At 40.1% G+C, this 23,778-nt stretch overlaps 1 protein-coding gene across 1 annotated transcript; it reads left to right on the plus strand.

Annotated features, from left to right (window-relative positions):
• The first annotated feature begins 952 nt into the window (after positions 1-952).
• On the plus strand, positions 953-12,274 carry ZP2 (zona pellucida glycoprotein 2). The gene is made up of 18 exons (XM_055408899.2): positions 953-1,014; positions 1,162-1,241; positions 1,865-1,948; positions 2,366-2,460; positions 3,897-4,049; positions 4,761-4,802; positions 4,943-5,107; positions 5,833-5,929; positions 6,016-6,197; positions 6,884-7,010; positions 7,811-7,998; positions 8,087-8,178; positions 8,272-8,396; positions 8,552-8,741; positions 10,321-10,456; positions 10,529-10,625; positions 11,035-11,118; positions 12,129-12,274. Exons 1-18 carry the CDS (start codon positions 953-955, stop codon positions 12,272-12,274), a joined length of 2,145 nt encoding a protein of 714 aa, XP_055264874.2.
• Positions 12,275-23,778: the final 11,504 nt, after the last annotated feature.

A 23,778-nucleotide genomic window follows, 5' to 3' on the forward strand; every position in this document is an offset into this window, starting at 1 on the left:
CTTATTTAGATCACTATTCCTTTTGACCCAGAATTTCTACTTTTAATAATCTATCCTGAGAGTTAACCAGGGAAATGTACAAGTCCAGCAGATTGTTTATAATAATGAAAATATTGGAAGCTGTATTAATGTCTATCATTAGAAAAAGCTAAACATTGATTTATCTAGACATTGAATACTATGCAACATTAAAAATGGTGATGAAGATCTTTATGTTTGATATGGAAAATGTCCATGACATATAAAGTAGTAAAAGCAGGTTACAAACATAACTTATACTTCAATCCCAGGTTGTTATTTTTTTTAAGTGTGATGTTTGTAGAAAAAGACCATACAGTTACACACCTAAGTACTAGCAGTGGATGAATTTTCCATTTCTCTATATCCTTCTTTAATTGTCTGTATTTTTTGAAGTAAAGTTAAAATCTATATTTGGGGGAAAATAATGTTTCATCCTTTTTAAAAAGGTACTTCTTCACGCACATTGCCAGGGTGATATCCACAATAGCCAGGAGACCAGGAGTAACTTAAAGGAAAGGTTTGTTACTTAAAGACAGTGTAAACAAGAGATGATCTTTCCTCCAAAAAAAAATCCCACTCCACTCTTTCACTCTACATTTGAGCTGTAAAGAGTTTGTCCAAAAGATCCTATTTTTCCTAGTGTTATGGGAAAATGTACCAATTCATTCACCTGAGCCAATTTCAAGAAACTAAATTGGCTGCAGAGCAGCCGGTGGAAGACCAAGGCAAGTGTCAGGAAGAGCAAAACTCTGCTTATTTTAGGCCTTCTGGAAAGGTTCTTCTTCCCAAATCTCTTCCTTTCAGCTGGGAGGGCTAGAGAAAATTCAGGTGACTCCAGTGGGGAGAGGGCGGGGACCAGCCCTGCTTCCTGCTATAAAAGCCAGAACAGCACACACCCCTCTGCCTGGTTGATTTGGTGGTATCTTCGGTCATGGCATGCAGGCAGAGAGGAGACAGCGGGAGACCCTCAAGCTGGTTCCGTGCAGACTGGAGGTAATGCTGGGGGCAGAAGGAAGGGGACATAATGCCTTGTGGTCTCCTGGCTATTGTGGATATCACCCTGACAATGTGCATAATGCCATATGCCTGCTGAAGTTCACTCTCTTTAACTTTCTCCCCCATGCCCTCCTGCACCTACAGGTCATTTTTTCTATCCTTCGCACTGTTGACTTCGGTGAACTCAATAGATGTTAATCAGTCGGTGGATCCTGCCTTCCCAGGTAGGCCTCTTGGGTGAGGGAAATGCCCTTAAGCATCTCTGAAATGGATTGCAACTAGGGTGCCTAGATGGCCAGAAAACACAAAAGTGAGTTAAACAATCTCCAGTCATTCTTTCGCCTATCTTGATCAAGTCACTTCAGTTTTCCCATAGCTTACCTATAGCTCGCTCTACAGCTAAATATAAGAGCTTGGAAAAACACCTGGAGTACCTTCTATTTCTTCACTGCTCCAGCTTTACAGCTGGATCTTTTAAACTTCAAATTGAAAGATCTTTAGACAAAACTTTTCCCCAATTCTTCACAGACCTACCATCTCTATTTCCATCAGGCTTCCAGGCTGGTTCCCGCATGCATACTTGTTAACCCAAATCCAGGTTTATCCTGGAATACTTCAGAAAGCCCTAGGCATTTAATTGACATCTTCATTACAGTTCTTGGTATCTTACATTGTAGTTATGTATTCCCATCAAATTGTAAGCTCCCCAGGATGCGGAATGAGATTTGCCTCTCCCAACTGGCATCCTCCCTGATGCTGTTAGAGAAGAAAGTTTCCTCAATACACCTCTGTAGGAATCATGCCTCCTGTGTTCAAAGATGCCCCACGTGCTTTCTTTGCTCTTCAGGAACTGTCACTTGCTATGAAAATAGAATGGTAGTGGAGTTTAAAAGAAGTCTTGGCAAGAAGATTCAGCATGCATCTGTGGTGGGTAAGTAATGTGTATTGTCTCATTTAAGTCTTACTTAGTAGGAAGCCCTTGGCTCAAGGTCATCACCATTTTCCAGTGAGCAGAGTACACAAGCTCTGGAGCAGTTGGTGCTCAAATCTCATGATGGCACAGGGTCCTTGAACTGCATGGTGACTTTTAAGAGTGGAAGACCTTGTCTGTCTTTGGAAATCTTTCTTATCTCAGGAATTCCCTTAGAAAAGTATATCTTCAAATCACAGCATCTCTCAGAGCTTGGGTTATATCCCAGTTGGGAAAATAAAAAGTAAGAAGTGATTGAAGTACCTTAGAAATGGATTTGCAGTCTTGGTTATGTAGCTTTGGTTGACTCTGTCACTGAAATATAATATGTAAATACATCTTGGCCATCTCCTATCTAAGCTGCTCTTGTTTCTGTAGATTCCCTTGGTCTTAAAATGCTGAACTGCACTTATGTTCTGGACCCAGAAAAGTTCACCCTGAAGGCCCCATATGAAAGCTGTACCAAAAGAGTGGTAAGTAATTGAGTAATTTGGAAAGTATTAACCCAGGAGTTAAAGCTTTGGAGTAGAGCAGCAGTTCTCAATCAGGGTGATCTTTCTTTTTGGTCATCCCAGAGAACATCCTGCAATGTTTGGAGACACTTACCACAGCTGGTGGGGGAGGAGGGAAAGGGCAGCTACTGGTCATCTGGTGGGTACAAGCCAAGAATATTGCCAAATAACTTCCATTGCATACAGGAACTCTCAATAAAGATATATTAGACTCAAAACTCCAAGGCTGAGCTTACAAAACCCTTGAATTGAGGCTCTGGGCTTTATTTCTGTCTCTGCCACTATCTATATGTGATTTGGAATAAGTTAGCTAACCTTTCCAAGCCTCTACTTGCCCACTGGAAAGCGGATTATGATATCTTTCCATCTAAAGATGAATGACACAAATGAAGGACTAGGCACAGTATGTATACACAGAGAATGATCAAACATGAGCTATTTTGATCTACAGCCCTCATGGAAAAGGGGATGCTGTTTTGGTGCTGGCAAATGGAGTGCTGGTATCTCTATGCTGGAAGGTGAGCAGCAGCTGAAAAATAGGATTTTCCACTGTCAAGCAATAGTGCTACCCAATCAGGGTTATTAGGAGCAGGAAAAGAAGCCTAAGTCCTTCTCAAGCTTTATGTGCAAACAATCAGGGAACTTGTAAAGTACAGAATTCATTTAGTTGACTTAATAGGTCTAGGGTACATCCTACAAGTCTTAACAGTCTACTTCATCTGATTCTACTGAAGATCTCCAGTAATTAAAACTTTCCCTTCTGAAATGGACTTTCGCAACTTTAGGGAGCTTAGTGTTGTATTCCTTTAAAACAAAGGTCCAGAGAATATGACCTGCGTATGGCCATGGCCAGTCCATGATCTATGTGTGATGGTCATCAAGCTAAGAATGACTTTAGTTTTTTTAAGCATTTTAAAAATGTTAAAAGCATATGTGGCCTAAAAAGTCTAAATATTTACTAACACTTCACAGAAAATTGTTAGCTGACCACTGCTTTAGACAGAGTTCCCTGAGCCAGGGGAAATGGCAAAGATGGCTCTGTCCAGCACCCAGCACAATGGCTGCTAAAGTAGGTGCTCAATAAGTATTTCTATCTCTTGATAGAGGGAGCAAATCCAATAGGACCTTGATACTCAGACATAGGGTGAAATATAAAGGGAAAAAAAAACTGGACTCTGAGCCCTGAAACTCAAGGAACTATTCTCTGCCAATGAATGAGTCCCGGGATATCTAAAGAGGCTAAAGAATCTACTGGTATAGGAATGAGGGACTTTCTAGAACTGTGGTACTGATGACTTTTAAGGGTTTTGCTAATCAGCTGGGTCAGATGGTATTTGGGAATCCCCTGTCTCATTGAAGTTCTATCCCTCTGTCCTTACTATGCCATTTTCATACAGCTTGGCCAGCACCAGATGACCATCACATTCATGAATGACAATGCTGCCTATAGACAAGGGATTGTCTTGTATCATGTCAGTTGTCCGGTTATGCAAGCAGGAAGACATGAACAGCATTCGGGATCCACAATCTGCTCGAAGGATTTCATGTCTGTGAGTGAAGCAGGCTGACATATCTCATCCAGCTACTACAGGGGGAATGTGGTCTAGAGATAGCTGGACTTCAGAAAAAGATCAGGATTGCAATCCTGTATTTCACTACTAACTTGCTATGTGGCTTTGGATTGATTTCTTAACTGCAATGAGACCTTTTTTTAAATCTGAAGTGGGGGAAAATAACACCACATAGGGTGACTTTAAAAACTAAGAAGTTAGATATAAGCGATCATGTTTAGCAATAAAAAGAATTCAGCTGGTAGCTTGACAAACTGGATATTTATGTACCAGGCCCTACACCAGATGCTAGGAAATAGTAAATGAGAAAAACAGCCCAGTCACGTACTCATGGACTTTATAGTCTCACATGGCTAATAGCAAGAGTGGACAAAAATATTCATACTTTATTATAACAGTGATGGAACTGCATGGCTTGACAGGACTTAGTGTCTCAATGTACAACTGGAAGGGAGCTTTAGATCTTCCAGTTACACTTAGGTCTTGAAAGCTCAATGGGGAAATGATGTCTAAGGGCACTTCTAGGACTCTTGACTGATCCTGTGTTTCTACCATATCCTACACCAGCCCTCACATTATAAGAACCACACAGCAGTTGCCCTGGGTGTCTTCCATGTACCATCAGATAACATGACTTCAGAGATGTTCTCCAAATCAAAGCTTCACAGCATCCTTTTTTTTTTCTTCCAGTTTACCTTTCACTTTTTTCCTGGCCTGGCTGATGACACTGCGGTATGAAAGCTATTTTTTAATGTACAAGCCTAAATAACTTTTAGTTCTAAAGGTGACATAACTTCAATCCTGGTTAAAATATTAAATAGTCTTGGAGTTAAAGTGAGCACCAGCCCTCTAAATGAAACTTTTGCCTTTAGGGTCCCAGACCTCAGATGGGATGGACCGTTACAGTTGGTGATGGTGAAAGAGCCCAAAATCTGACCCTTCAAGAGGCTCTGACACAAGGATATAATCTCCTGATTGAGAACCAGAAGATGAGCATCCAAGTGTTATTCCATGCCACTGGAGTGACTCACTACTCGGTAGGTGTGAAATGTTTGTACCACCATCCAGGCTCAGACCAGTATTTCTAAATGCAAGCATAATCCAACCATTTCCTCAAATTGAGGTTATAATTCATTCAACAGCCAAGCACTGTACTAAGTACTAAAGACAGTGAGATACAATGGTGAACAAAATAAATGGTTCTTACTTCAGTTTTTCTTCTGTATAGATCTAAATTCACTAAACAATGTGGAGCTACAGCAGTACTAAACTAATGAAGGCGTTCTGTTTTATCATTGTCATGTTTAGTGTTTACAGTAGGTACTGGCATTTTGGGGACCAACAATCAAGATACTACATTAAATCAGTTAATGTGCCAAAGTACTTGGAACAGGTCTTGGCACCTACATGTTCAAATATCAGCCATCTTAACAGTACTGTTGTACGTTGAGTATAAACTGCTGAGTCTTAAACATTCTCTCTGAATACTGATACGGTAAAAGAGTTATAAAACAAGAGCTCTTACTGCTGAGAAATGATCAGCTAGTAGGTCATGAGTAGAAATCACCTTGCCAGATGTTATAAAGTGTAAGATTTTAAAACTAGAGCACCTGAAGAATAACTCTAGGGTGAAACACCTGAACTCTACTTGGGCCAGGATGGTGCCCAATAGTTGAGTACATTTGCCCTGACTATTTCTAGCATTGATCAAAAACTCAAGTAACTCGGGTAAACCAATGTCTTTGAAAATACCTCTCTTCAGCAAGGTAACAGCCATCTCTACATGGTGCCTCTGAAGCTTACGCATGTATCTCCTGGGCAGACGATCATCTTATCATCACGACTCATTTGTGTGTCAGGTAAGGCCTAGGAAAGGACAAGTCCAATTGCAGAAGACATTGTTCTAAGGGCTTAATTAAAGCTGACCATTCTGTCATCCTTCTAGATCCTGTGACCTGTAATGCCACACACATGACTCTCACCATACCAGAATTTCCTGGGAAGTTAAAGTCCGTGAGCTTTGAAAATAAGAATATTGCTGTGAACCAGTTGCACAACAGGGGGATTGTTATGGAAATTGCAAATGGCCTCAGGTTGCATTTCAGCAAAACTCTCCTCAAAACAAAAGTACGTTCCATTGAACCCTAGCCTTTTAGGCCATTGTGATTTGGCTGTTGACTTATCCATAAATTCTAACTGCTAGTGTAAAAAAAAAGATTCAAAAATTTTGGAGGCCTCATTTGAACAGCTTGCATAAGTAATTCTCAAGGAACTGAAATTCACTCTCAAACAACAAGTCTTTTTCAACTTCAGTGGAAGTTTTCCTTAAGTGTCTTCTTTCACTGAATAGTACAAACTGCTATTAAGCATCTAATGATGAACCTCTCATGGCCTATTAAAACAGGACAATTTGAGCCAAACTAGTGTCCCCTGCTATCCTCAGTGAAGCCAGTCTTGACTGATGCAATTGCCAGGGACCCAGAATAATCTTATGTTGGTGTATATGTTGCAATAACATTTTATAACTCCTGGATTTGCAAGGTACTTAGCTCTTTGGAGGTTGAATTAACAGATCAAATTCCAGTGTCTAGTACAAACAGCATACAGTGCTGGGTACTTGAGGGCATGAACTTAGAGAAATAAATTTCCTGCCTCAGGAAGAATCCAGTCTGGAGAAGTGATGGGTTCTCTTGCACTGGTTTGAAGGAAAACCATATTCAGTCCGGAGTGTACCTTGCAGGTTTCAGCGTACTTCCTATCCTCTGTGCCTGCTCAACAGGCTGTGGCTGCTAACTGATATTCTTCCATTTCAGTTCTCTGAAAAATGCCTACCCTATCAGTTCTACTTATCTTCACTCAAGCTGACATTTTATACTCAACTGGAGACGGTATCCATGGTGATTTATCCTGAGTGTGTCTGCGAGTCAACAGTTTCTATCGGTAAAGATCATTTTCTTGAATAGTTCTTACATTCTACATTCTCTCTTAGCTCTTACATGGGGGAAAGTGTACAGGAGTTCAAACTCTGTACTGCTTATACTTTAAGGAAATGGAAGACTGGTTAGACCACAAATAGCAGTCTAAGCTGCTATTATAGGAATCTAAGGAAGATAACACTTCCAAAATACACATACAGGAAGGTTTCACAACTGTTTAATGTTTTTAAGTAACCTGGGACTGCTTCATGTTAGAAGTCTGAGCCCACCATCTAAGAAAGATTGCTTTAAATCTGAATCTAGAGGGACTATGAGTATTTCCCCAAACTCTTAAATTCCTCAAAGAATATGGAAGTCGGTATTTACTCTTGTTTACTATTGCCTCTGTGCTCCTTTTTATTTGTATCAGGTCAAGTCGAACAAGAAAAATTAGTTCCTTCCACTTCCCCTCAAACCAAGATCTGTGAGTCTTCTAAGAAGGGACTTTAGGACACAAGGCACTACATTTTAAGCCACATCAGGGTTTCATCATGGCTTTCTTAACCCACTTGGTGCCTCTTTCCATGTCTCCTGCTCCTTCTTCCTTTGGATGAAAAATCCTTCTCAGACAGAGCAAGCCTCACTGCTGGCTAGGTACCTTAGGGTCTCCCCTTATAATGCAAGCTGCTTGTCAAGTTATTTTCCCAAATAGACTTAAGACAAATTCTGTTGCCTCCTGATGAAAATCCAAATTTCATTACACTTCAAACTAGTAATGACAATAGTCACATAGCACACATTTTTTAAACTCCCTCTACTATATAGTTTCAGGGGAGCTATGTAATCAAGATGGGTTTATGGACGTCGAGGTCTACCGCCATCAAACAAAACCAGCTCTCAACTTGGACACGATTAGGGTGGGAGACTCCTCCTGCCAGCCAACCTTTAAAACTCCATTTCAAGGACTGGTGAAGTTTCACATACCCCTGAGTGGATGTGGAACAAGACATAAGGTTAGTATAAGATTACTGTTGGCACATAGCAAGAGATTAAGACTTACCTTTGAGATAACTAACCACTTTCTCTAACCTTACTCTAAAGTTTGAGAATGACAAAGTCATCTATGAAAATGAAATACATGCTCTCTGGGCGGATCTTCCTCCAAGCACAATTTCCAGAGATAGTGAGTTCAGGTGTGACACAATTGCTACTTAACTTTGCCAGATTAAACTCAAGAAGTCTTTTAACCTAAAATTCTTAACACTCCCACCTACCCACTCTTACAGAATGACGGTGAGGTGCTATTTTAGCAGCAGCAACATGCTAATAAATACCCACGTCAAAAGCCTTCCTCCTCCAGTAGCCTCAGTGAAGCCAGGTCCATTTGCCTTGACCCTGCAAACCTACCCAGGTGAGACATTATAGCCTAAAAAATCTGCTTAAAATACTTTCAGGGGACTCTTCCCTAAAATGAACTTTCTACCAGACTATAGTAGTAGCGATGCTTAAGCTTCTGTTGCAACCATCAACTACTTGAGTATCAGAGTGGCTTCTACTCCATTTCAGATAATTCCTACCTGCAACCATACGGGGACAAGGACTATCCTGTGGTGAGATACCTCCGCCAACCAATTTACTTAGAAGTGAGAGTCCTAAACAGATCTGACCCCAACATCAAGTTGGTCTTAGATGATTGCTGGGCAACATCCACCATGGACCCAGCCTCTCTCCCTCAGTGGAATATTATTGTGGATGGGTATGTATTCTCCACATAAGGTAGTCCAGCTAATCAAACTGCCAGTAAAAAATAATAAAATGCTCTTGGGCTTGAGAGGAGCACTATATCAAAGGCCCTGATTTTTGTTCTTATTTCTTGCCAACCAGTCCTCAGTCTAATAAGTTGACTCCTGTCTTTCCTATTACCCTTAAATCTAAAAGGATCCTTCCCAAGGAAACAATGACCTTAATACTCTAACATCTGGAAAGAAAATAGATTTCTAGTTCTCATTTATTGAATAACTTTTTTGCTCATTGATAAGTCATGTCTAATTCTTTGTGACCCCCTGTGACCTATCAGGCTCTTCTGCCCATGGGATTTTCCAGGCAAGAATACTGGAGTGGTTTGCCATTTCTTCCTCCGGGGGATCTTCCCAGCTCCATTGCCAGGCAGATTCTTTACCACTGAACCATGTGGGGAAGGTGCACTGAATGTGTGTGTGTGTGTGTCACTTAATCATGTCCGACTGTTTGTGATCCCATGGGGTATATAGCCCACCAGGCTCTTCTGTCCATGGAGTTCTCCAGGCAAGAATACTGGAGTGGGTTGCCATTCCCTTCTCCAGGGGATCTTCCCAACCCAGGCATCGAACCTGGATCTCTCACACTGCAGACAGATTCTTTACCATCTGAGCCACCAAAGAAGCCCACTGAATAACTACCATGTGCCAAAAAACAGTGCTATGTACTCCAGATGCATTATTTAAACCACAACACTCTGTGAGGGACACTAGCCCCCTCACTTTATAAAGAAACCCAAGATTACTACTTAAATAACTAGCCCAAAGTAATATTTAGTAAGTGATAGGACGTGAATGGATTTCCCCAGTTACTCAGTTGTAAGGAATCCACCTGCAATGTATGATCCGCTGGAGACCTGGGTTCAATCCCTGGGTTGGGGAAGATTCCCTGGAGGAGGAAATGGCAACCCAATCCAGTTCTCTTGCCTGAAGAATTACATAGAGAAGCCTGGTGGGCTACAGTCCATAGGGTTGCAAAGAGTTAGACACGACTGAAGCTACAACCCTCTGCTAGCATTTAAAATTAAAAATGGCAGGAGTTCTCTACCCTTTTTTTTTATCAGAAACATATACTAACTGTCTTGGACATAACACTCAGATTCATAAAAATTAAGCCATTGTCATCTGAAGAGCTACATAATTCTTGATGAGTTTAGCTGGCATACAAATAGGTATTGACCCTATATTAATACAAAGTAGAAGAAAACTTAGCACAAGTAACTTATAACTTCATGGATATTGTTGGATAGTCAAATCAGAGGTATATGAAATAAACTAAAAGTACAGGCAGGTCTAGAGGTGGGCATGGCAACCCACTTTGGTATTCTTGCCTGGAGAATCCCCATGGACAAAGGAGGCTGGTGGGCTACAGTCCATTGGGTCACAAAGAGTTGGACATGACTGAGCGACTAAGCGCAGCACAGGTAGAAGGTATAGCAATAGTCTGGAAGGTGTTACACACGACTGAATTTGAGCAAATGCTGAGTTTGAGTCTGAGATGAATTCAGCTGATGTCCCACCCTGAAATATACTTTCCAGCTGTGAATACAACTTGGACAGCCACAGAACCACCTTCCATCCGGTTGGCTCCTCGGTGACCTATCCTAATCACTATCAGAGGTTTGATGTGAAGACTTTTGCCTTTGTGTCAGAGGCCCCGGTGTTCTCTCACTTGGTAAGTGATTAACTAGTTACCTGGGACAGGTTGACTGTCCACTGTTCCACTCAACTCTTGTCTCCTCTCCAGGTCTACTTCCACTGCAGTGCCTTAATCTGCGATCAACTTTCTTCTAACTTCCCCCTGTGTTCTGCGTCTTGCCTTGTGTCATCCAGAAGCAGGCGAGGTAAAATTTTCAAGTCTTCATTTAATGAGTTTACTTAAAGCAAGTCTGATCCTTTCGGAATTTGGGAATGAGTGCTTTGTTTTTCATCTAGTCCAAGAGCCCAAGAAACCTGGGAGTCTGTGATAGGTTCACAGTCAGTCCCATGGACAAGTTTGTGTTTGCACATAAACTGTAGCCTGATCTTTTGAGACACCCCCCAAAAGTTGTTCTTCCTGAGTCTAGGTAGATTCTGAACTTGGCCTTCTGATATTCTCTGACAGTTCATCCTGCTCTAACAGTAAGGTGTATGCTCTCTCCCGTGAAGGGAGGCAAGATTACGTAGAGCAGGGAGTCCATACAGAGCAGGTGTACCCTCAAAACACTTCTTACCACTACTCGTTATCCCAGAGGTCAAACTGTCTGTCTGCAGCCACAGGGGCCACTGGGGAAGAGAAGATGATAGTGAGTCTCCCAGGCCCCATCCTCCTGTTGTCAGATGGCTCTTCATTCAGAGGTATGGATTTAAAACCTTACATACTTTTTTAACTGAAGCTCTTTGTTTTATGTCAGAGTTACGTGTGCATAGATAACATACATGTGTGCTCAGTCATGTCCAACTCTTTATGGCCACATGGACTGTAGCCCACCAGGCTCCTCTGCCCATGGAATATTTCAGGCAAGAATACTGGAGAGGGGTACCATTTCCAACTCCAGGGGATCTTCCTGACCCGGGGATCGAACCTGCGTCTCTTGTGTCTCCTGCATTGGCAGGTGGATACTTCACTATTAATGCAACCAGGGGAGCCCACAGACATCAAGTGCTTATGATTAAACAAGAGAATGTATCTCTTCCCAGCAACAGGTTCTGTGAAGTCTGTGCTCCCTTCCCAGAATCCCTTTCCCGCAAGGATCATTTAGTCTACCTACTGTGCAGAGACCTCTCATTTTTAATAACTAAAAAAATTCCAGTTTTGTCACTAATGCCACATTAGAATCCTTAAATCTTGGTCCTCAAATATTGGGCCTACTATAGAAGAATTTCGAGCTCTCTTTTTAAAAAGACTATAGGTCAGAAGACGTGTGCTTTTTATTACAAAACTTTAGTCTTTACTAGATTATGTTAATATATCTTCATCCCAGATAGTCTTAATTTTAGGCCTAGAACTCGAAATTAAACTCACTTAAATCACTAGCTACTAACTGCAAGAAATCATGCACTTGGGACAACTAACCATATATATCAGTGCCAGAATGTTAAACAAGCTGGGAATGAGATCCTTCCAGGTGTCAGACCATCTGATCTGAGTGAAAGCAAGTAGGAAGTGGGAATAACCGTGGGAGTGGAGTAAGGCAAGGAGAAGGCTGGCTTGAGGGGAAAGACTACACTCTTTTGCAAGCTCCCAAGTGAGCCTTTTAAAGCTTATTTTCACTTCCTTCTCTGGGTAACTTTAATTGTAAAGCTTCAACTTCATCTTAAACCCAGTGTAAGTGATGTTAAGACGTGAATGTCTGTTTCCTTCCCAGATGCTGTGGATTCTAAAGGGCATGGGACGACTGGATATGCTGCTTTTAAAACTATGGTTGCTGTAGTTGCCTTAGCAGGTGTTGTGGCAACTCTAAGCCTAATCAGCTACCTGCGCAAGAAAAGAATCACAATGCTAAACCACTAACTGTATTTTCAAATAAAATGTGGAAGTAAGCCTCTTGTTTCTTAAATTTAGATGGAGTTCAAGGACTCTTTCTTGCAGTCATTCTTCTTTAGAGACTATAGTACCTTTCCACAGTCCTCTTGAAAGGCTTTGAGCTGTGTGGAAGTGAATAAGGGTATCGCTGACTTAATTGCTTCCTGTCACCAGCTTTTTCTGCCTCTACCCTCAAAACTGGCAGTGCCAGAGAATCCAATAATGGGACTTAGTGACAGTCCGCCTCTAGGGGTACATTTAGGTGACTTTAATGTCTTTTACCCTCTCCATTCATATATATACAAGATGAGGGCAAGTCACTCCTGATCACTGGAATAACTTCTTTTCTCTAAAAGGGAAAGGAAGCTAGGTATTCCCAAGGAAGTAATCTAGTATCATACTTAAAGTAGTATTTCCTAACTCAAATTACTCTTTCAAATGAGTAGACAAGTTCTCAGGGAAGTTAAGGGATTCAGTTATTCTCCCATGCATTCCCAGTCTAATTAAAGACCTGTACTCTTTCTTTGGAGGATGGAAAGGAAGATTCTAGCTTCATTAAGAGCAATTACAACATTCCTGGTCTCATTAAAACTACACAGCTGAACATGAGCCTCATAGCTGAGCCTGGAGAGCTGCTTTCCCACTAGCCGGTATTCAATTATTACTTCCTCCCGAGGCTACCCCCTCTTAACTAGGCTGTAATTATGTCAAAATGACTAGTTTGCCTCACACTGTAGCTCTAACAAACCATATTCAGGGTATCTAATATAGACATTAACTTGTATCCTTCAACTAGAAAAAGTCTGGATCTCAGCCAGAACCTGTGCTGTGAAAAGTTGTACAGTCTCCGAATCTCTATACATAGTGGAGTTAAATAGGAATATGAACATCTTTAGTGTTTGGACTCTACCCTTCAATTGTGACTGGTCATACTCCTAGGTTTTTCAAAACCCTGAAAGAATATTATATATACTTGGTCATCTTGTGATACTGTAGGTCTTTAATGATGAATCCTCTGCCTTTTGTGCAACAGAGCCTTTGATTCTAACTCCTTTTAAGAGTTAGATAAAATTCAACCCTGGTATAGGGAAGGAAACCATTACACTGATATATTGCACAAAAAGTCTTGTCTTCCTATAGTAATAAGGTCAAAATTCAAGTTCTCATGAAGACTTTTTTGGACAGTGCTTTATAAGAGAATAAGGCATTATAACTAAACTAACTGTCACTGATAAAAACGGTCTTGGATTCAAACTTTCCTGTGGTTACATCATGTTAGTGTTACATATTAGAAATATTGCATGTGCTGCATGCACTTCTTAAAATGGCATTTAAAAACTGCTGGCTACTTAACTGGCTTCCAGATCTCATATGGTAGGCTGAATAATGACCACCCCACAACGTGTCCACATCCTAATCACCAGAAACAATGTTGTTACCTAGTCATGGTTCCAAAAGGACTTTGCAGGTGTGGTTAAGAGTCTTGACATAGGAAGGTTATCCAAGTGTGCTCAATCACAAGGTTCCCTGTAAAACATTAGAGTCAGAAGAGATGTACCAGTGGAAGCAGAAGTTAGAAGGAGGTTGTCCACAAACCAAGGAATGTGAGATGCCTAAAATAGCTGGGGATGCAAAGGAATGGATTCTCCCCTAGAATCTCCAGAAGATCACAGTCCTATTGCCCCATTTTGGACTGTGAACCCCAAGGATATAAAACAACTCGTTTCAAACCATTACTTTGTATTAATTTGTTACAGCAACAACAGGAAACTAATGCACCTTCTAAGGAGCTACTACTCACAACTTATAAAACACTTTGCTAGAAATGCAAATTTTACAGATGAGCAACTTGAGCCCTAATAAATTTGTCAAAGATATCAGAATATTGATAATGGAACAGGAGCCTCGCATCCCCAAGATGGTCTGTTTGTGTCACAGGCCAGAATCAAAGTGATCTGGGCCTGAAGGCTGCCTCAGGGCAGGTTGGTTCTGATATTTTAGCAAAGGCAGAAATCTGAGAGAATAAAGCCAAGCAGACTATAGAGCAGCTGCTGGAATGAACCCATGTTGCCATGGTAGCCGGAAACAAGTATAATGAACAGTTGCTTAAAGTCGTGTTCTCATAAAAAACCCAGAGTTAGTAGAAGCAAAGCATAAAGATCAGAGAGAAGCAAATGAAAAAGAGAAGAAGGAGGCAATAACAAAGTCAATAAAACCAAAAGCTAGTTCTTTGAGAAGTTAAGCAAAATGACAAACTGTTAGCCAGATTCATCAAGAAAAAAAGACTCAATAAAATTAGAAATGAAAAAGAAGTTACAACAGAAAACAAGTACAAAGGATCACTAGAGACTACTATGAGCAACTATGCCAATAAAATGGACAACCTGGAAGAAACGGACAACTTCTTAGAAAATTATAAACTTCCAAATGGAAACAGGAAGAAGGAAAATAAGAACAGAGCAATCACAAGCACAGAAATCAAAACTGTAATAAAAATTTTTCCAAACAAAAACCCAGAGTCAGATGGTTTCACAGGCAAATTCTACTAAGTTTAGAGAAAAGCTAACACCTATCCTGCTCAAACTCTTCCAGAAAGTTGCAGAAGAAAGAAAACTTCCAAACTCATGCTACAAGGCCACTATCACCCTGACACAAAAACCAGAAAAAGATGCCACAGGAAAAGAAAATTATAGGCCAGTATCACTGATGAACACAGATGCAAAAATCCTCAACAAAATTCTAGCACATAGAATCCAAGAACAGATTAAAAGGATTGTATATCATGATCAAAAAAGCTAGTGAAGGTGATGGAACTCCAGCTGAGCTAATTCAGATCCTAAAAGGTGATGCTCTTAAAGTGCTGCACACATAAGCCAGAAAATTTGGAAAACTTGCAATAGTCACAGGACTTGAAAAGATCAGTTTTCATCCCAATCCCAAAGAAAGGCAATGCCCAAGAATGTTTAAACTACTGTACATCGCACTTATTTCACATGCTAGCAAGGAAATGCTCAAAATCCTTCAAGCTAGGCTTCAGCAGTATGTGTATACCAAGAACTTGCAGATGTACAAGCTGGATTTAGACAAAGAAGAGGAACCAGAGATCAAATTGCCAACGTGCATTGAATCATAGAAAAAGGAAGGGAACTCTAAAAAATCATCTACTTCTGCTTCATTGACTATGCAAAAGCCTTTGACTGTGTTCAGTTCAGTCACTCAGTCGTGTCCAGCTCTTCATTCACAACCCCATGGAAAATAGCACACCAGGCCTCCCTGTCCATCACCAACTCCCAGAGTTTACTCAAACTCATCTCCATCAAGTCAGTGATGCCATCCAACCATCTCATCATCTATCATTGCCTTCTCCTTATGCCTTCAATCTTTCCCAGCATCAGGGTCTTTTATAATGAGTCAGCTCTTTGCATAAGGTGGCCAAAGTATTAGAGTCTCAGCTTCAGCATCAGTCCTTCCAATGAACATTCAGGACTGATCTCCTTTAGGATGGATTGATTGGATCTCCTTGCAGTCCAAGGAACTCTCAAGAGTCTTCTCCAACACCACAATTCAAAAGCATCAATTCTTCGGCACTCAGCTTTCCTTATAGTCCAACTCTCACATCCATACATGACCACTGGAAAAATTATAGCCTTGACTAGACACAACTTTTTGTCAAAGTAATGTCTCTGCTTTTTAATATGCTGTCTAGGTTGGCCAAACTTTTCTTCCAAGGAGTAAGCGTCTTTTAATTTCATGGCTGCAGTCACCATCTGCAGTGATTTTGGAGCCCAAAAAATATAGTCAGACACTGTTTCTACTGTTTCCTCATCTATTTGCCATGAAGTGATGGGACCAGATGCCATGATCTTAGTTGAATGTTGAGCTTTAAGTCAACTTTTTCACTCTCCTCTTTCACTTTCATCAAGAGGCTCTTTAGCTCTTCTTCACTTTCTGAAATAATGGTGGTGTCATCTGCATATCTGAGGTTATTGATATTTCTCCCAGAAATCTTGATTCCAGCTTGTGCTTCCTCCAGTCCAGCATTTCTCATGCTGTACTCTGCATATAAGTTAAATAAGCAGGGTGACAATATACAGCCTTGATGTACTCCTTTTCCTATTAGGAACCAGGTTGCTGTTCCATGTCCAGTTCTAACTTTTGCTTCCTGACCTGCATACAGATTTCTCAAGAGGCAGGTCAGATTGTCTGGTAGTTGCATCTCTTTCAGAATTTTCCACAGTTTATTTGATCCACACAGTCAAATGCTTTGGCATAGTCAATAAAGCAGAAGTAGATGTTTTTCTGGAACTCTCTTGCTTTTTTGATGATTCAGTGGATGTTGGCAATTTGATCTCTTGTTCCTTTACCTTTTCTAAAACCAACTTGAACATCTGGAAGTTCATGATTGTTCACATATTGCTGAAGCCTGGCTTGGAGAATTTTGAGCATTACTTTATTAGTGTGTGCTGCTGCTGCTAAGTCACTTCAGTCGTGTCCAACTCTGTGTGACCCCATAGACGGCAGCCTACCAGGCTCCCCCATCCCTGTGATTCTCCCAGCAAGAACACTGGAGTGGGTTGCCATTTCCTTCTCCAGTGCATAAAAGTGAAAAGTGAAAGTGAAGTCGCTCAGTCATGTCCGACCCTTAGCAACCGCATGGACTATGGTCTACCAGGCTCCTCTGTCCATTGGATTTTCCAGGCAAGAGTACTGGAGTGGGGTGCCATTGCCTTCTCCTTCTACTCTGTGAGATGAGTGCAACTGTGTGGTAGTTTGAGCATTCTTTGGCATTGCCTTTCTTTGGGATCAGAATGAAAACTGACCTTTTCCAGTCCTGTGGCCACTGCTGAGTTTTCCAAATTTGCTGGCATATTGAGTGCAGCACTTTCACAGCATCATCTTTTAAGATTTGAAATAGCTCAACTGGAATTCCATCACTTCCACTCACTTTGTTTGCATAACACTTTCTAAGGCCCACTTGACTTCATATTCCAGGATGTCTGGCTCTATGTGACTATGTCAATCACAACAAACTGTGGAAAATTCTTAAAGAGATGGGAATACTAGACCACCTGACCTGTCTCCTGAGAAACCTGTATGCAGGTCACAAAGCAGCAGTTGGAATCAGACATAGAAGAATGGACTGGTTCAAAATTGGGAAAGGAGCACATCAAGGTTGTATATTGTCACCTTGCTTATTTAACTTCTATGCAAAGTACATCATGTGAAATGCAGGGCTGGATGAATCACAAGCTGGAATCACAATTGCCAGGAGAAATACCAACAACCTCAGATATACAGATGACACCACACTTAGGGCAGAAAGTGAAGAAGAACTAAAGAGCTTCTTAATTAAGGTGAAAGAGGAGAGTGAAAAGGCTGGCTTAAAACTTAACACTCAGGGGCGCAGACGCGAGAGACGCCCGGCTCCCCCGCGGCGCAGACGCGAGAGACGCCCGGCTCCCCGGCGGCGCAGACGCGAGAGACGCCGGGCTCCCGGCGCAACCGACCACGTGCAGAATCGTGGCTGAGAGGAGCTGCCCCGCACCCAGGGTTAGGGCGATGGCCGAGAGGAGCTGTACCACGTCCAGGAGGCGGTGGCTGCTTGGGCACCGGAGGGCCGAGAGGAGCTGATCTACATTCAAAGCAGGAGGGGCAGCCTTGAGGAGATACCCCTCGTCCGAGGTAAGGTACAGCGGCTGCGCCTTGCTGGAGCAGCTGGGAAGAGGTACTCCACGATCAAGTGGAATATAAGAATCCAGTGTTCTGGGGAGGAAGGAACAAGATGGCGGAGGGATAAGACAGCGAGACCACTTTCTTCCCCACAAATTCATCAAAAGAACATTTGAATGCGGAGTAAAGTCCACAAAACAACTTCTGAATACTGGCAGAGGACATCAGGCTCCCAGAAAAGCAGCCATTGTCTTCTAAAGGAAAGAGAAGAAATCAAGCTCCACCCACCAGAACACTGACACATGCCTCCCTAACCAGGGAACCCGGACAAGTCACCCGTCCAACCCCACACACAGCGAAGAAACTACATAATAAAGAGAACTCCACAAACTGCAAGAAGAGGGAAAGGCCACCCCAAGCAAAGCAATATAAGCAAGATGAAGAGGCAGAGAAATACCCAGCAAGTAAAGGAACAAGATAATTGCCCACCAACACAAACAAAAGAAGAAGATATAGGGACTCTACCTGATAAAGAATTTCAAATTTTGATGGTGAAAATGATTCAAAATCTTGAAAGCAAAATGGAGTTACAGATAAATAACCTGGAGAAAAGGATTGAGAAGATGGAAGAAAGATTTAATAAGGACTTAGAAGAAATAAAAAAGAGTCAATATACAATGAATAATGCAATAGATGAGATCAGAAACACTCTGGAGGGAACAAACAATAGAATAACAGAGGCAGAAGACAGGATTAGCGAACTAGAAGATAAAATTGTAGAAATAAATGAAACAGAGAGGAAAAAAGAAAAACGAATTAAAAGAAATGAGGACAATATTAGAGACCTCTGGGACAATGTTAAACGCTCCAACATTCGAATCATAGGAGTCCCAGAAGAAGAAGACAAAAAGAAAGACCATGAGAGAATACTTGAGGAGATAATAGTTGAAAACTTCCCTAAAATGGGGAAAGAAATAATCACCCAAGTCCAAGAAACCCAGAGAGTCCCCAACAGGATAAACCCAAGGCGAAATACTCCAAGACACATATTAATCAAATTAACAAAGATCAAACACAAAGAACAAATATTAAAAGCAGCAAGGGAAAAGCAGCAAATAACACATAAGGGGATTCCCATAAGGATAACAGCTGATCTTTCAACAGAAACTCTTCAGGCCAGAAGGGAGTGGCAAGACATACTTAAAGTGATGAAAGAAAATACCCTACAGCCCAGATTACTATACCCAGCAAGGATCTCATTCAAATATGAAGGAGAAATCAAAAGCTTTATAGACAAGCAAAAGCTGAGGGAATTCAGCATCACCAAACCAGCTCTCCAACAAATGCTAAAGGATCTTCTCTAGACAGGATACACAGAAAGAGTGTATAAACTTGAACCCAAAGTAATAAAGAAAATGGCTACGGGATCGTACTTATCAATAATTACCTTAAACGTAAATGGGTTGAAATTTTCAAAAAGGCTAGGAAACAATTCTCATAGCCATCAATAGTTCAGTGTTGAGTTCATGAATAGTTTTTAAAGTTTGGGACAAACTGTAGTATTTGCTATTTGAAGTACTATTTGTAATTGGCATATTACGATGTAACATTGGTCTTCATTTCCAACTTAAAACGCCTAAAAATGCCTAACAGATTTTTAGATTTGTGAATTTTAGTTGAAATGTATTTTACGATGTTACTAAACCTGCAGAAATATTGAAATATTTCAGAGAACTTATTCACTGTACATTTAATTTATTTTATTTATAAAAGTTATGAACTGTAGAAAGTTTTACTTGTTGGGTCAGATGCTTGTTGCTTCAAATGCTTGTTGCATTTGAAGTGCTAGTTACAAGAAAATCAAATACCTTCAATGTATAAATGCTATTAAGTTTTTAAAGGACTCTGGAGTATAAGTAAGTTTGTTTAAAGAAATTTAGTCTATTCAACCTGAATCAGCTCTGTCAAACATTAATTAAAAGCCTCATTTTAAAATAAATAAATAAATAAATAAATAATGGTGGTGGGAGGGAGGGTTGGGAAGCTGGCTGGAGGTGGAGGTGGTGAAGTTTATAAATCTAATTAAAAATGAAGTTGCATTTCCATTTTCCAAATCCACCCATCCACCAGCGTACTGTGTCACTAGACATTATGTACGATTTTACTTTGCGACAGAAACCATTACATTTAAAAATTCATTACAGCAAGGTGAGTTAGACACATGATGGATGCAGCTTTAATTCTGCCATATATTATTACAGTTAAAATGTAAATGATGAAAAATATTTTGTGCTTATCAGCATTTATGTGGAAATGTGTTTTACAGTGATATATGATGTTATATTTCTATTATTGTGATGAAAAAAAAAGCAATACAAAAAGACGAAGTGTTTATTAAAACATGAAAAAAAAAAAGAAATAAATGGTTTTGCAGCACTGAAGAAATTATAGAAAGTAAATAAGCTAGATCAGACCTGTTTTATGTAGTAATTTTATAGTTTATTTTAATTATTTCAGTTGTAAAATATTGTTATACTGTTAATTAGTTCTGATTGTTCATATTAAACTATTGTAATGCAAAAAAATAAATAAATAAATAAAATTAAAACAAAACAAAACAAAAAAAAACTTAACACTCAGAAAACTAAGGTCATAGCATCCAGTCCCATCACTTCATGGTAAATAGATGGTGAAAAAGTGGAAGCAGTAGCAGATTTTATTTTCTGGGGCTCCAAAATCACTATGGACAGTGACAGCAACCACAAAATTAAAAGAAATTGTTCCTTGGAAGAAAAGCTATGAAAAACCTAGACAGTGTATTACAAAGCAGAGACATCATTTTTCCAATAAAGTTTCATCTAGTCAAAGCTATGGTTTTTCCAGCAATCGTGTACAAATGTGACAGTTGGACCATAAATAAGGCTGAGTTTTGAAGAATCAATGCTTTCCAATTGTGATATTCAAGAAGACTCTTGAGAGTCCCTTGGACAGCAAGGAGATCAAACCAGTCAATTCTAAAAGAACTCTGAATATTCATTGGAAGAACTGATTCTGAAGCTGATGCTTCAGTACTTTGGCCAACTGATGTGAAGAGCCAGCTCATTGGCAAAAGACCCTGAAGTTGGGTGAGATTTAGGGCACGAGGAGAAAGGGGCAGCCGAGGATGAGATGGTTGTATGGCACAACCAACTCAGTGGACATGAGTTTGGGCAAACTTTGAGATATAGAGTACAAGGAAGGGTGGTGTGCTGCAAATCACGACATCACAAAGCGTCAGACACGACAGTGACAGAACATGACAACATCGTCATCAAGTGAGCTTTATCCCAGGAATGCAAGGATACTTCAATATATGCAAATCAATCAATATGATACACTGTATGAAAAAATTGAAAGATAACAACCATGCAATCATCTCAATAGATGCAGAGAAAGTTTTGACAAGATTCAACACCCATTTATGACAAAAACTCTCCAGAAAGTAGGCACAGAAGGAACATACCTCAACATAAAAAAGGCCATATACAACAAACCCACAGCAAACATTATTCTCAATGGGAGAAAACCGTAAGCATTTCTTCTAAGATCAGGAACAAGACAAGGGTGCCCACTCACCACTATTATTCAACATAGTTTTGGAAGTACTAGTCACAGCAATCAGAGAAGAAAAAGAAATAAAAGGAATCCATATTGGGAAAGAAGTAAAACTCTTACTGTTTGCAAATGACATGATACTATACATAGAAAACCCTAGAGATGCCACCAGAAAATTACTAGAGCTAATCAATGAAAATAGCAAAGTCAAAGGATATAAAATTTATACACAGGAATCCTTTGCATTCCTACACGTTAACAATAAAAAATCAGAAAGAGTAATTAAGAAAATAATGCCACTCACCATTGTGACCAAAAGAATAAAATACCTAGGAATAAACCTACTTTAAGAGACAAAAGGCCTGTATGCAGAAAACTATAAGACAATGATGAAAGAAAGATGACAAAAACAGACGGAGAGACATACCATGTTTCCTGGATTGGAAGAATCAATATTGTGAAAATGACTTTAGTACCCAAAGAAATCTACAGATTCAATGCAATCTCTACCAAACTACCAATGGTATTGTTCACAGAACTAGAACTAAAAATTTCATAATGTATGGAAACACAAAAGACCCTGAATAACCAAAGCAATCTTGAGAAAGAATAATTGAGCTGAAGGAATCAACCTTCCTGACTTCAGTGTATAGTATAAAGCTGCAATCATCAAAACAGTATGGTCCTGGCATAAAAACAGAAATATAGACCAATAGAACAAGATTAAAAAGCATAGAGACAAACCCACACACCTATGAGCAAAACCTTTGACAAAGGAGGTGACAATATTCAATGGAGAAAATATTGAAGTCTCTTCAATAAATGGTGCTAGGAAAACTGGACAGCTATGTGTAAAAGAATGAAATTAGAACACTTTCTGACACTGTACTCAAAGATAAACTCAAAATGGACTAAAGACCTAAATACAGGACCAGAAACTATAAAACTCTTAGAGGAAAACATAGGCAGAAAGTTCTTTGACATAAATCATAGCAAGATTCTCTATGACCCAATTCTCAGACCAATTGAAATAAAAACAAAAGAAACAAATGGGATCTAACTAAACTCAATAACTTTTCACAGTGAAAGAAACTATAAACATGGTGAAAAGACAGCCCTCCAAATGGGAGAAAATAATAGCAAATGAAACAACTGACAAAGAATTAATCTCCAAAGTATACAAGCAACCCATACAACTCAATACCAGAAAAACAAACAATCCAATCAAAAAGTGGGCAGAAGACCTAAAGCAGACGTTTCTCCAAAGAAGATATGGAGATAGTTAATAAACACATAAAAAGATGCTCAACATCTCTCTTTATTGAAGAAATGCAAATCAAAACTATAAGGAAGTATCACCTCACACTGGTCAGAATGGCCATCATCCAAAAAAATCTACAAACAATAAATGTTGGGGAGGGTGTGGAGAAAAGGGAACTTTCTTGAACTGTTGGTGGGAACATAAATTGATACAACCACTATGGAGAACAGTGAAGATTCCTTAAAAATCTAGGAATAAATTAACCATATGACCCAACAATCCTACCAATGGGCCTACACCCAGAGGAAACCATAACTGAAAAAGACATGTGTACCCCAATGTTCATTGTAGCACTATTTAGAATAGCTAGGACATGGAACCAACCTAGATGCCCATCAACAGATGAATGGGTAAAGAAGTTGTGAAACATATATACAATGGAATCTTACTTAGCCATAGAAAGGAACACATTTGATCCTATTACACGGAGTGAAGTAAGTCAGAGAAAAACAAATATCGTGTATTAACTCACATATATGGAATTTTGAAAGATGGTACTGATGAACCTATTTGTAGGGTAACAGTGGAGACACAGACATAAAGAACAGACTTGTGGACACAGTGGTGAAGAAGAGGGTGGGACGAATTGAGAGAGTAGCATTGAAACATATACATTACCATATATAGAATATAGAGCCAGTGGGAATTTGCTGTATAAGGCAGGGAACTCAAATCCAGTGCTCTGTGACAACCAAGAGGGGTGGGATGGGGTGGGAGGTGGGAGGGAGGTTCGAGAAGGAGGGGCATATGCATACCTACGGCTGATTCCTGTTGATGTATGGCAGAAACCAACACAATGTTATAAAGCAATTATCCTCCAATTAAACTAAATTAATTTCAAAAAATCTCTGATGTGTGGGTCTCTATAGTAACATTTTCTTAAGTTGTATATAAGAAACATGGAGCT

This window comes from Moschus berezovskii, chromosome 27 (assembly GCF_049115385.1).
Source record: "Moschus berezovskii isolate FMDL1 chromosome 27, NW_MosBer_1.0, whole genome shotgun sequence".
NCBI classification, from domain to species: Eukaryota; Metazoa; Chordata; class Mammalia; order Artiodactyla; family Moschidae; genus Moschus; species Moschus berezovskii.